Source organism: Canis lupus, chromosome 31 (genome assembly GCF_011100685.1).
Source record: "Canis lupus familiaris isolate Mischka breed German Shepherd chromosome 31, alternate assembly UU_Cfam_GSD_1.0, whole genome shotgun sequence".
Taxonomy (NCBI): Eukaryota; Metazoa; Chordata; class Mammalia; order Carnivora; family Canidae; genus Canis; species Canis lupus.
The window spans coordinates 36,335,939-36,349,574 of NC_049252.1; the positions used below are offsets into that span (position 1 = coordinate 36,335,939).

General features: G+C 60.5%; 1 protein-coding gene across 1 annotated transcript in view; it reads left to right on the forward strand.

Moving 5' to 3' along the window:
• Positions 1-842: 842 nt before the first annotated feature.
• Positions 843-13,636, forward strand: part of UMODL1 (uromodulin like 1) — a 58,045-nt gene continuing 45,251 nt past the window's right edge. The window contains exons 1-5 of the mRNA XM_038581154.1: positions 843-928; positions 2,055-2,401; positions 8,201-8,362; positions 9,404-9,525; positions 12,417-12,603. Of these exons, the coding sequence (XP_038437082.1) occupies positions 843-928; positions 2,055-2,401; positions 8,201-8,362; positions 9,404-9,525; positions 12,417-12,603 (904 nt within the window). The remainder of the gene's footprint in view (positions 929-2,054; positions 2,402-8,200; positions 8,363-9,403; positions 9,526-12,416; positions 12,604-13,636) is intronic.

Genomic DNA, 13,636 nt, shown 5'->3' on the forward strand with positions numbered 1-13,636 from the left:
CCAGAACCCAGGAGCCCCGGCTCCCGCGCTGATGGCTCTTGGAAGGATTTGCAGGATGGGAGGTTCTGCTGTAAGGTTTCTCCTCTGGGCTCTGCTATGAAGCCAGGTGTGGAGAGGACCGGGGTGGCTTCTGGAGGAACGCAAAAATCAAAATGAGGCAAACATCCCAGAGTTTCAGAGGGTGTGTGTGTGTGTGTGTGTGTGTGTGTGTGTGTGTGTAGCGTGCATGCACTTTTGATGCAAGAGGGCTCTGCTGATGCTCCGCTGGGACCTTGTCATGATCGGTTGGAGACAGCGGCTCTCTAGAGCCTGGGAAACGTACCTTCGCTAGTGGTTAGCATCTCCTCTTAGGATACGACACAAAACAAACTCTGGAGCCACCTTGCCAAATTCTCAGTGCGGGAAGCCTCGGCTTGGACAAGGCTGTTGGACACTGTCACACCGTCACATCTCCGGTCCCTCACCCAAGGGATATCCAAGCTCCAGGCCGTTTCCCTGGGCTGGGAAGCTGGTTTCTGCTGCCCCACCCCAAGCACGAGGGCCTCCCCACTCCTCGCCCCGGCTCCCCTTTGGGGAGGGGGGGCAGCAGGCTGCTGCGTGGCTGCCTCCCAGTCAGCACCGTGGGTGTAGCTCTGGACTGGGCTCGCTTTGGGTGCTGGGGTTCGGCCCCGGGTTCTGCCCAGAGCAAGGCTGCGGGCCCCCTCCTCAACCTGGGCTGGAGGGCTGGCTCGGCTCTGCTTCTCCCTGGGGGTCGCCAGCCCCCAGAGTCTCGCTTTCTGCACCCTCGTGGGATGCCGTGAAGCCCAGGGAGGGAGTCTGGGGGCGCCGCCCTGGTGCTGGCGATGCTGACGATTTCTGCTGCCGACACAAAGCTCCTGTCCCCGAGGGGTACGCACTCGGGACAGTTTCCTAAAGCCTCGGCTCACAGGTCAGGCATCTGAGAGCGTAAAGGGCATCAGGCCGTCCCTTCATCCTGCCCCGAGAGCCCACAGCGCGGGGCCCCAGGCCGGTGTGGAGCCTTGGCTCCCTGGGGCTGCCTTGACGAAGCTCCAAGCCCTGGAGATTTTCCTCCTCCCAGCTCTGGGGCCAGGAGCCGGAGGTCAGGGTGTGAGCAGGGCTGGCTCCCCCCGCGCTGGGACGGGGCATCTGCTCCATCCTCTGCCCCCGCTTCTGGGGGTCTGCGGACGGGCTCGGCGCTCCTTGGCTAGTAGACGTATCTCTCCGACGTCCGCCTGCGTCTTCCCGTGACCTCCTCCGCGTGTGTGCGTGTCTGTCTCTGTGTCCAGATTCCCCCTTTTGTAAGGACATGTGTCATGATGGATTGGAGCCACCCAGTGCGGCGTAGCCCCATCTTAACCGATTAGGTCTGCAGACACCCCTTCCCAGGACTTGAGCACGTGGATTTTGGAGGGGTGGGTGGGGACACGATTCGGCCCATAGCAGTCCCTGCTACACGAGGCAACAGAGGCTTCACGGGCAGATGGGACGCCCCAGGACCCAGGCTGGAGAGGGAGGGGGTGCCCGGGGGTCCTGAGAACCCAGGGATGGGGGCCGTGGGCGTCTGTGCACAGCAACCGGGCTCCAGGTGAGAGACGCAGAGACGGAGCGGGCAGGTGGGTGTCACACGCTGAGCTTCACCACCTGGGAACGTCTCCTGTGTGCTTGGGCCGCTGCTTATTCCGAAAAAGGCCGCCCTTGGGACCTGAGCCTGGCACGCAGCAGTCCTTATGGAGGGAACGGTGGCGAACTCGTTTCACATGTGAGGCCCTCGAGGCTCGTGGAGATTCAGAGGCGAGCACAGGATTTTCCAGCCTGCAGAACTGGGGGACACGGGTCAGGGAGCGGGGACCTGAGCCCCAGATGTCTGGTCCCTACCATCTGTGTCTGCGGAGAGCACTTTTGAGCGTGCAGGGTCCCCGTTTACACCTGACTTGCCTGAGTTCACGCAATCGCCTGACTTCTCTGTGGGCTGGTGGAAGACTCCCGGGGTGCAGGGGGTGCAGGGGGTGCAGGGGGTGCAGGGGCAGGAGGTCTTGTCTCCCCTGCTCTTGCAGAAGTGGAGGCCTGGTCCAGAACCCCTTCTATCCATTTGATTTCGGCTTTTTCTCCTTGGTTGCTTCCTCCATCTCTCCTCCCCGCACCCCCAACCACCCCGTAGAAAAAGGCCTTTCCTTGCTGAGCTTCCAACTGTGCAACTACAGCGTGACCCGAACCATCCAGAAGGTGGAGGCTGTCCAGACGTCGCACGTGACCCACGCTCCCTGCGGCGGGTGGATCCCGTGGAGGCGATGCCCCAAGACGGTGTACAGAACCCAGTACCTGGCCGTGGAGGTCCCCGTGTCCAGGAACGTGACCGACTGCTGTGCGGGTTACGAGCAGCTGGGCCTCTACTGTGTCCTGCGTGAGTCTGGGGCGGCCGGCGGGTAGGTGGGGGGGCCCCTCCCCTGCCCTCTCCCTGTGACCCCTGAAGGGACTCAGCACAGGCCCTGTTCGCACCCCTTAGCCCTCCTGCAAGAGGCTAGAACGTGCGCGAGGAAGGTCAGGAGGGCCTGTCCAAGCACAGGCCACCGGCCCACCCCCAGGTCTCGGAACCAGCGGGTCCGGGAGGAGTACAAGTTCCCCGCTGCTGCTGATGCTCTGGGGGCCCCCCTTTGAGAACCTTCACTCTCAAGCAGCCGCTCTCAGGCCTGCCTGCACCCTCAAGGCCCCTGGGCAGCTTTAAAAATGCTAATGCCTGGATCCCATCCTCAGAGAAGGCGATAGATTTGGTCTGGGGCACAGCTGGGGCATTGGGACTTTTTTTTTTTTTTTTTTAAGCTCTTGAGTGATTTGAACGTGTAGCTGAGGTTGAGAACCAGCATTGCAACCTCTTCTATATTGGCAGCCGACCGTTTCCTTTTAAAGCTGTAGTGGAATGAGTGTTTCCTTCACCCGAAATCCTAATCTGAGCCCCCACTGTGTGAAAGGAAGGGAAACCCTCCTCTCGGCACCCCCTAACTGCCCAGGGGCCCCCAGGTCCCCTTCCTTCCTCGGGGCTGTTTGGAGGATGCTTGAGGCAGTTCCCCGGGCGGCCAGGGTGGCTGTGCCCGGGGAAGCGTGAGAGGCCAGGGGGGCTGGGCTTTGGAACATTCAGGGCTCAGCCTCTTGACCTAGAGAGAACTTTCCAGAAGACCTCTTCCAGGGGAAAGGATGCATGTGTGTGCGTGTGGGTGGGGCGGTGGTGGTTAAAGTTGAGTCAACACCAGATCTAAAATGAGTTTCGGAGCTGTCAGAAGGTGTCCCTGACCCCACCCTGCCGTGCAGGGGAAGTGGGGAGGGTGTGGCTCCCCTGAGTTTCCAGGGGCCGCCCCTAGACAGGAGGGTGCTATCTCCAGAGTGCACAGAGCAGCACTCTGGGGGTCTGGGGGGGAGGCATCCCTGGGGCCCACGGCCAGGATGCTGCACACCTGGGGGGTCGGCGCCCACCCCTCCCAGAGTTTGGTGCAGACTCTGCAGAAGGGCCATGTGGGCTTGGCACACAGAGTCATCCTGAGCGTGCCCTTCTCAGGGCCCCGAAGCCACCTCACAGGGGACAGGGATGGCTGACCCTTCCCATTGACCCTGTTGGGACGGCCACACATGGAGATGACGGGTGAAATGACACCACTATCGCCAAGGCCATCGCCGCCAAAAACCAGGTGGCTCTGGCTGACCTCAGGGCCTGGTCTCAGCTCGGGGTGGGGGGGTCCCCACTGGTGCCCTTGGGGGCTCTTTCAGGGTGGGGCCATGCCAGGGGCTAGGTCTGGGGAGCCCCTTCCTGTGCTGACACTGGTCCCCCCGTCTCTAAGGGCCACATGTGCACAGGAAGTCCTGCCTGGCAGCAGCAGCACGTCTCTTCCTGGGGAGTGTGGGGGTCCCCGTGTCAGGGAGGCCTCAGGCCGTAGCACCTCGGTCTGGGGGTTCAGGATTTGGTGGCAGAGGTGGGCGCCACCCTGTCCCATCCATCCTCTCTTCCCACCTGCTCGCTGCTGCTGTGACATCACTTGACCAGGGAGGCCATCTGTCCAGAGCGTCCGAGGAGCCCCCCCACAGGGTCTGAGCCCCGCCAGCCCCACCGGCGCTGACTGGTGCTTTTCTGTCGGGCGGCTGCCCTGCGGGGCTCAACAAGCTAATTCTCCCGGGAGACGGAGGGCTGGCGTGGCGTCCCCTCCTTGTCACCCGCTCCTCATCTTTCTTGCCCTCCACAAGCCAGCTCCCAGGAAGTGCCTCCTGTGGGACCTCAGCCCCACTTCTGAAGCGTTGGCACCTTTAATTAGGGACTCAGCAGGTGTGGGGAGGCCCAGAATGTTCTAGATCCGAGAGTCCCATGGGCAGGGCTCTCTGGGGGACCCACAGGGAATGGTGAGGCTGTGGAAGGGGGACACACTGGGAGCGAGAAAGGGAGGAGTCCCCTGGAGCTCTCATCAGAGGCCCCTCCGAGGCGGCTGAGCAGGGCAGGGGTTCCCCCTGGGTCTTGGGGGGTCGTTCTAGCAGCTGTGTGGGAGCCCGGCAGGAAGGAGAAGAGGAGGCAGTGGGTCTTCATTGCCCGTGTCCTTTATGACAGGCCAGCTGGGTAGGTGCCTGGTCGCCGCCGGCCGGCCCGGAGCATCGCCCTAATGCAGATGGGGTCACAGACGGCGGCGCGGAGTGGGGGGCAGGGGTGTCAGGTGCCTCGACCAACGTGGCACCGACTTGGGCCGCGTCTCTGCCGCCCCCGGCCGGATTCAGTTTGTGGCATCTGAGGAAGGGGATGGGGGCGGGGGGGAGGAGCAGCGGTGTAGCGACAGGGGCACAGAGCCTGGGCCTCTTCCCCAGGAGGGCCCCTGCCCGATGCCAGGGCAGGGGTGACATGCAGCTGCCACCGGGCCGAGCGGATGGCAGCACCGCCCTCTTCACGCTTGCTCGCCTCCTTTGATCAAAGCTCGAGCGAATGATCAGACCCGTTCAGAGGTGCCTGGTGACAGGCTGGAAGGGAAGTGGGAAGTCTCTGGGGTGCCCCGCGACACCCGCGGGTCGATTTGCGCAGAACGAGGCAGGGCTGGGACCCTGCAGTAGCGGCGGGGACAAGCCTAGGAATGTGGGGGGGGCGGCAGGAGGGCAGCAGATTCCCTTCCCTCCGAGTGTGGGGTGACCTGCATCTCGGCGACGGGTTTTCTGGGCCGGGGCCACCGCGAACCCCTCAGACGGGCTGGCTTCTGTCCCCGCCCACGCAGCAACGGGCCTTCTGAAAAAGGGAAGGCAGTTATGGGTACCCATGTGATGTCCTCTGCGCTCTAGATGACTTTTTCCATTTATTTTTTTTCAAGTCCAGCGTTGGGGAAACAATGATAAATCACCCACGACTTTATTTAAATGTGTCTTCAACACAATCACAGAAGTGAACGCGCGAGCCTTGCCGAACAGCTGGAAACCTAGAAGAGAACGAAGAGAAATTAGCCGGTCGCCCGCTGCCCGCGTATACCCGTGGTCCATATTTTCCCGTGGCCCCTGCTCAGGGCAGGCATTCTAGAAAAGCCCGGTCGCCCCGGCTGGGATTCTTTGTACCCTCTTACCACTTAGCAATTCTCTTACCACTTAGCAATTCCCCTGGAACATCCTTCCCGTCAATAGATGTGACTTAGCGGCCACGTGGCGCCGTGTCGTGGGCATGGAGGTAGCGGCATTCATGAAGCAAGCCCCCCCCCCACCTCACCCCCGCCCCGTGCATCTAGTTGCTCCCGACGTCTCGGGTGGCACAAACACGGCTGTGCATGGTTGGATGATTCACTGGCGATGGATTCTCTGGGTGGGGAGAGTCTTGGCCGATGCCCACCCGCAGGGGTGACACCCCTGGTTTCTGCGGGCTCATCATTCTGGGCGAGCACGAGACCCCACGGGGCCGGGAGGCTCCCCCCTCCCCCCTCCCCCCCTACGGATGACCAGGACCCCTATGGGGGGAAGGATGCAGGGTGGAAACGATTATTCCAGGGCCCCCGTCAGATTCCCAGCCCCGGGGACACTTCGGTGCCACTGTCGCGATGGAAACCTCCCTGCTGTCTGGTTGGCCTGTGACCAATCGTGGGTTGCCAGGCACTGGGCAGGCCTGTTGCACTGTCGGTGCCGAGTTCGTGGAAGGAGAAGCGGCTTTTTGACTTTCCACCCGGTTGGAACTGTTGACTGCTCCCCTGGGCCCTCAGAGAGTAGGTAGCGGGGTGAGGACGGAGGAGGAGCGCGGGCAGCAGCCGCACTCAGGTGAACGTGACCTTGAAACGTGACCCGTTGCAATCGAGCAATCGAGCAATCGTTTCTCGAGGAGCCGCTTTTTCTCCGTGGCCTGGTTTTGCTTCGCATCTAAGTGAACCTCTGGGTTTGGCCTGGCTGTAGATTTGTAGAGAGGTGGTTCCCATTCTCCCTCCCCGGCTCCCCCGAGGGGAGCGCCTTCGGTTACCCTGGCGCCTTGGTCCCCACGGAGGAACCGACTTCACGCTTCATTTAGAGTTCACTATTTTTTTCCCCCCAAGTGTCATTTTGTTCCGTCCTGGGAGCCCAGGTGACATCTGGTCTCATGTCTCCTTAGCCTCGGGACCGTTGGTTTTTAGGATGGGAGGGAAGGCAGCGAGCCGGAGGTCGTTGAGCGGTGGCCCTGCAGGGATGCTGGTGTCTGCACCCCAGCGACAGTCTCAGGCTGCACCACAGGCCCATGCTCCATGTCCCCAGAGCCAGGCCCAGCGTGGCAACGTCCCTGGGACCTCAGACTCCAGAATGGGCACCTGCATGTCTGGGACGTGGCGGGGGAACCACAGACAGCGTGGAAAGGACAGCGGTACCCAGGGGGACTTTCAGGCCCTCGCTCAGCAGCGTGGGTCAGGCAGCGAGCCGTTGGTGGCCTGGCTCCCCCAGAAGAGCGATGCAGACTTTCTCCCTCAGGGCACTTCCGGCTTTCTCTTCCCCTCCTTGGCTGGCACAGCTACCCTGGGTGATGTGCTCCCGCACAAGGACCTCCCCCCCCCTTCTTTCTGTCTGTGGAGCATTCTGTGGAGACCGTGGGGGGACCCAGACTGTCCCCAGGACTGCAGCCCCTCCACTTCCCTTCCACATGGGACGCCACGCATCTCCCTCCCCACCCTCGAGGGACGTTTGCAGAGGGTGGTCACCTGCTGGCCTCTTCTGCGTTCCCTGGAGTCTGGAGGGCCCGGAACTGCACTTCCAGAGGTCCCGGGGGGTGTGGGGCTTTAGATGAATCTAGACGGAGCTGCGCCCGGGCTTGCCTGACACCCAAGGTAGCTGGAGTGCTCGTCTCCAGGGTGGGTGACAGGAAGGCTGGGGATGGCACAGGCCCTTCCTCGGACGCCTGCGCTGGGGCCTCACCTTCCTTGGGCCCCTCCCTGCTGCCCCCCAGCTGCCTCGAGCTCTCAGCTGCCAGGGTCCCTTCGTCCCCGGCTGCCCTGAGCCCAGCTGCACCTCTGGGCGTGCAACCGCTCAGGCTGCCGCAGGTCCTGCCACAGAAGCACCCCCAGCAGAGCGCCCCCGCCTTGAGGGCGGCATCCTGGCCTCCCCAGGGTCAAGTTCTCCCTGCTTTCGAGCTTTCCATCACCCTAAGCGCCAGCACCGAGACTCCTGGCCAGGTCCCCTTGAGGGCATGGATTCTTCTGGTAGCTTTGCTGCATCTCAGTCTCCAAAAGCCCTTTTCTTCAAAAGCCCCCCATGTCTCTCCCACTCCTGGGGCTAGTTCTTAGGTCTATGTGCATACTGGCTCTGCCCCTGGAATCTAAGTGTCCTGAAGGCAGGGACTTTGCCTCTGGCCTGCCGCTGAATCCTGGGCGCCTGGCACATGCCTGATGCATAGTAGGTTCTCTGTAAATATTGAATGAGTGAGTGAGTGAATGAGTGGGACACGGAGCAGCAAGGGGGTCTCTGGGGGGTGAAGCCCCTGCACCTGGCCTAGAAAGAGGGGACACCCAGCCCCCCAGCTCACACTGTCTCCTCCCAGGAAAGATGGTCAGACTATATTATATTAAAGTCAGAGCAAATGGCTCTGGATGGTTGCTCTGCAGGACGTGGTGAGGCGATGCCCAGCCCGGACACGGCCCTTGGGCAGGTCATGCTGCGTGTCTCCAGGAACCACAGATGGCATCCAGCGTCGGGAGTGCCCGAAGCAGTGCTTGTGGCTGGCATCACTGACCGCTGATCCCTTTCCCCCCAGCCCTGAATCGGTCCAGGGAGTTTGCCTCGAGACCTGGGGTCTGCCCGGAGGTGGGGTCAGAAGCACCTGTGTCACCATGCATGCTGGACACCGACTGCCCCGGGCTTCGGAAGTGCTGCCCCTCATCCCGGGGCCACCACTGCGTGGCTCCTGCTCCCCGAGGTAGGGTTGAAGCCTCGGTCTGAGTGAAGGTTGGGGTGGAGTGGGTTTCCAGAAGCAGCAGCAGCTCCGTCTCACAGAGCCTGCAGCCGTGTGCATGGGCGCGTTCCACTCCTGGGCAATGTCTTTGTCCGAATCTGGCCCCTGAAATCTCAGGGGGGCGGAGAGCTCCCAGGTGCCCCGAGGAAGGAAGAGAGTCTTGGAAGAGCAGGGACTCCAACCTCCCAAGTGTGCCCGGGGAAGCCCGGGGGCTCCGGCTGGTGCTGGTTGGAAGCTGAACTGCGTCACAGCAGGGAGATGTGAAGTTGGTGACTGGTGGCCCTGCAGGACCACAGGGACCAAGGCCATTCTCAGGGCACAGGTTTGGCAGGTCTGTGGCCTGGCCCTCACGACATACCTGATAGGTCTGAAAAGTTCTGCTCTTTTTTTTTTTTTAAAGATTTTATTTATTTATTCATGAGAGACAGAGAGAGAGGCAGAGACCCAGGCAGAGGGAGAAGCAGGCTCCATGCAGGGAGCCGATGTGGGACTCCGTCCCGGGACCCCGGGGTCACACCCTGGGCCAAAGGCAGATGCTCAACCACTGAACCACCGGGTGCCCCTGAAAAGTTCTGTCTTGACCGTGGGCTGCCCCCAGGAGAACGGGTCGGTCAAGGTTCAGAAGTAGGGAAATTATGATAAATAATGTATATATATCATATGGGATCTATGTCACAATGTTACAGCATCCGTATAGTATATATGGTATTAATACAGGATGAAGTAACAGGATACACGGTGCAAAATATCACATTATGTATAACATGAATCAATTATACTCCTACACTATATACATTATCGTCTAAGTTATTTATGACGTATCCAGTATTATCTAGGGACATTATACACGGTAATATGCTCTACAGTGTGTGTAGGGTTATATACTTCGGGGTGTAAGAGAAGTGAGGGGTGTCCCACGCTGTCCCTGGTGGCAGATTTATGTGGGCTTCCGTGGGCCCCAGCCTGTCCCGGGCCTGTAGCTCATCAGGATGTGCCCTCGTGCAGCTCCAGAGAGGAACCCGGTGACCTTCTGGTACAATGTGACTGTCCTGGTGAAAATGGACTTCAAGTTGCTCAAGGAAGTGGACCCCCGACTCCTGGATCACATGCGGCTTCTGCACTCCATGGTAGGTGAGGCGGGGGGTGGAGGATGTGGGGAGCCTGGTCCAGCCTCCTTTCCAGGGCAGGTCCCCCAGGGCTGGTACAGGTGCAGACCCTGGGTGGGGATCCAGGGTGGGGGAAGTTCCACGAGTGACCCCAAAATGCCTGACTCTGAACCAAATGTGAATTCTTTTTTTTTTTTATTTTTTTTCTTTTTCTTTTTCTTTACTTTTTTTTTTTTTTTTTATGATAGTCACAGAGAGAGAGAGGCAGAGACACAGGCAGAGGGAGAAGCAGGCTCCATGCACCAGGAGCCTGACGTGTGATTCGATCCCGGGTCCTCAGGATCGCACCCTGGGCCAAAGGCAGGCGCTAAACCGCTATGCCACCCAGGGATCCCCTTTTTTTTTTTTTTTAATGATTTTTATTTATTCATGAGAGACACAGAGAGAGGCAGAGACACAGGCAGAGGGAGAAGCAGGCTCCATGCAGGGAGCCCGATGTGGGACTCGATCCCAGGATCCCGGGGTCACAGACTGAGCCAAAGTCAGACACTCAACCACCAAGCCACTGGTGTCCCCCAAATGTGAATTCTTAATTAAAAAAAAAAAGACAGCTCTAAAGAGGTGTGATTTATGTGCAATAAAACGCACACCCGGCAGTATGCAGCTGTTCTGAGGCAGAAGCGATGTCAGCTACCCCCTCACCGCTTAGAGCACGGAACCCTCGATCTTTTAGCTTAAATCAAAGCGTGCCCCAGTGTAGACGCCTCAGCTCCAGAGCTGTGCCCTCACTAACCTCACTCAAGGTGGCTGAGGTCCTCGCTCTGCAGGCATCCTGGTAAGCGCTGGGCGGGGACGCGTCGATGAGGGTCCTCGGCCTCCGCAAGATTCACGTGTCATCACAGGGTTCCCCCAGGGTCCTGCCTTCCACGCACACGAAGCCAGGAACACTCCCCGCTGTGATAACCAAAAATGTGTCTAGATGTGGCCGCGCGTACCCTGAGGGGCGACTCGGGTCCTGGTGAAGAGGCCCCCGTGGGGGGCACAGCTCGTCCTTGCTGCCACCTGCGGAGCCTCCTCACCGGGAGTCCTTGCCCGCAGCTGCTGGCACCACCGTCCTGGGAGCCTTGGGATGGCCCGGGCATGGCTCCTGGTCACCGCAGGGCGGCTTTCCCAGGGTGACAGTCCCAGGTCAGGGTCACTTCCTGGGCGAGCGACCCGTGCAGCCGCCCCATGGATACAAGGGCCTCACCCTCGGCTTAATGCTCAGCTGCTGCCTCTTGAAACCTGCAATAATTTTTGAACAAGGGGCCCCACGTCTCCCTTCCGCATGGAGCCAGGCCCATGACATGGCCGGTCCCACCTGACCTTTAGGGCCCATCGACATGCCCCATCTGTAGCTGGGGCTCACGGTGTCGGTCACCGAATGGGGTCCCTTGCTGGCGTTTGGACCAGCCGGCAGGGGCAGCCCCAGGACGGATGGCACTCCCACTCACCTTGCTCTGGGCTGCAGAGCACCCACCTACCTAGACAGCTATTCCAAGGCGTCACCACCCACCTAGACAGCTATTCCAAGGCGTCACCTCCACCAGGAAGCCACCTACCTAGACAGCTATTCCAAGGCGTCACCACCCACCTAGACAGCTATTCCAAGGCGTCACCTCCACCAGGAAGCCTCCTTAACTGTCCCAACTGCAAGTGATTTTTGTCTCTTTGTGGCTTCTTGGGGGGCTGGAGCGGCCCAGTTGGCCAGGGGAAGCCAGGTTGCCTGGCAAATCCCGACACTGCCACTCATCCCCGTGTGACCTTGGGCGAGTTACCTCTCTGTGCCTCAGTTACCTCCCACCTGGGACAGGGCTTTGAGGGCTCGGCAGTTCACGTCGCGAGCTTACGGCCGTGCTGACAATGCAGGTTCCCAGAGGCGGTCGTTGGTGTTTTAAATATTACTGTCCCGGGTCACCCCTTTCCCCGTTGGGTGCTCCAGGCAGACTGTTACCACCCACAGGGGCCCTGTCTCCCATGGGTGACTCAGGGATCCCCATGCAGTGCCCTGTTCTGGCTCCCGCCTGATGAGCCCTGTGTCCCCCGTGAGGGCGTGTCGGGGCTGCTGGGGCGCCCCCAGGGAGGCTTGGCTGGCAGGGCCTGCCCCCGTGCCGCCCATCTTCCCGGCGATCGTGCGACCAACGTGGTCCCGGGGTCTGGAGGCCAGAGGACCGGGAAAGCAAATGTGCAGGAAATGAGAAAAGGGATCTTTAAGCCTCAAAAGCACAATGGGAAGCAAACCCGGGCATACCCAATAGGAGACGGTGCCTGACCCCATCTACGTCTACCTCCGGGGGAGGGGGACCCGGGGTCCTGGGGCGGCCCTGACGCAGCCCCGCAGGCGGGAGGCTCGCACCGCCCCTTCTGGAGGCCGCGAGTCTGGACGCGAGGTGCGGGCAGGGCCACCCCAGCCGACGGCCGCAAGGGAAGGGTCCGTCCCAGGCCCCTGTCTCGGGCCTGTCGTGTCTGTGTGTCCAGAGTTCTTTGTGGAAGGACACCGGTCGTCCCGGTCCCGGGCCCACCCCAATGACCGTATCATAACTAACGACGTCTACAACGACCCTATGTCCAAAAAAGGTCACATTCCGGCGTTCTGGGGATTAGGACTTCGACACGGGTTTTTTTTTTGGAGGGACCCTCGTTTAACACCCGACACCTGTCTGCAAAAGTATTTAGGATCTGGTTGGCAGGGCTCTTACTGGGATGATGACAGATAGAGAACCATTGCAGAAGGTCTTTTCTGCGGAGCGGGGCGGGGCGGTGTGTGTGTGCACGCGCGTGTGCGCACAGTCTTTACTTCTCTGGACTGCAGTCTCCCCGTCCGTGTGACGGGTGCCCGTCCACCGAGGGACGCTCTGACTCTGGCTTCGCAGGTCACCAGCGCCTTGCAGCCGCTGCGCCCCGCCGTCCACCCCGTGCAGTCAGCCAGCGGGGACGCCGCCACCACCGTGTCATGGCTGCTGCTGGGCCTGCCGCGGCCGGTGCCCGTGGCCACCGTCTCCGTCATGCTGGACGAGGTCGTGAAGCGCGTCTATGAAGTGATCAACATCCAGGTGCAAGGTACTGCTCCTTCCCTCCGTCCTCCCCTGGGTGGGGGGCATGGGGGGGGCTGCAGGATGGACGGTCCAGCGGGTGAGGGGAGGCCTGACCTGTCTTTAGCTCTTTCTGGCCCAAACCAAGTTTAAACTCTGAGCTCCAAGGTGAAGGATTTTTTTTTAAAGAGATTTATCTATTTATCTTAAAGCAAGCAGGTGCACAAGTGGGGGGAAGGGCAGAGGAGAGATTCTTTAGGCCGACTCCCCGCTGAGCGTGCAGCCTGACCTGGGGCTCGATCTCACGACCCCAAGATCATGACCTGAGCTGAAACCAAGAGTCGGATGCTTACGTGACCCCAGGCGCCCCCAGAAGGGTTTGCACCGACATCGCCCTTCCCTTCGCTGGCCCCCTCGTGTCTCCTCCACACCCTTCCACCCCGGATTCCCCTTCCACCCAAGTGCTGGTGAGCAGGTCCCAGAACAACTGAACCGCAGCCTGTTTCTTCAGTTCTTGGCTCCCTAACCTTCCCTCTTGCCATTTCCCACCTTTGCCAAGGACACCCTTGGCCCTAGGAGGCCCGGTTAGTAGCACAGCCACAAAATTGTGCTAAACACACAGAAGTAGTCTTGTTTCTGGAAGAAATCACCTGGTCTTCTTCTTTGGGGTGGGAGTGGGGGGGTCTTTGCCAGGGGTCAGCAAACGTTTTCTGAAATGGGCCACACAGTAAATATTTTTGGCTGCGGGCTGCACGGCCTCTGTCTCAACAGCTCGGCTGTGCCCTTGTGGCCTGAGAGCAGGAAGCGGAAGGCTGGGCTCCATCCGTGGAACGTTCTTGCTCATGGCGGGAGGCACCTGTTGCCTCCTGGGCTGAGGGACAGTCGGTCTCTCTTGCTGCTGGAGAGTCTGTGACCCCAAAGGTCATGCATAAAAAAGGATGTGCCAGGGTCTGGAGACCAGCGAAAGCTCCGGGGATTGCATGCCACTGCCTTCAAATCCGCAGCTGTTCCTGAAGACCAGACTGAGCCGTGCCGAAGGGGCTGTCCTGTCTGTTCTGATG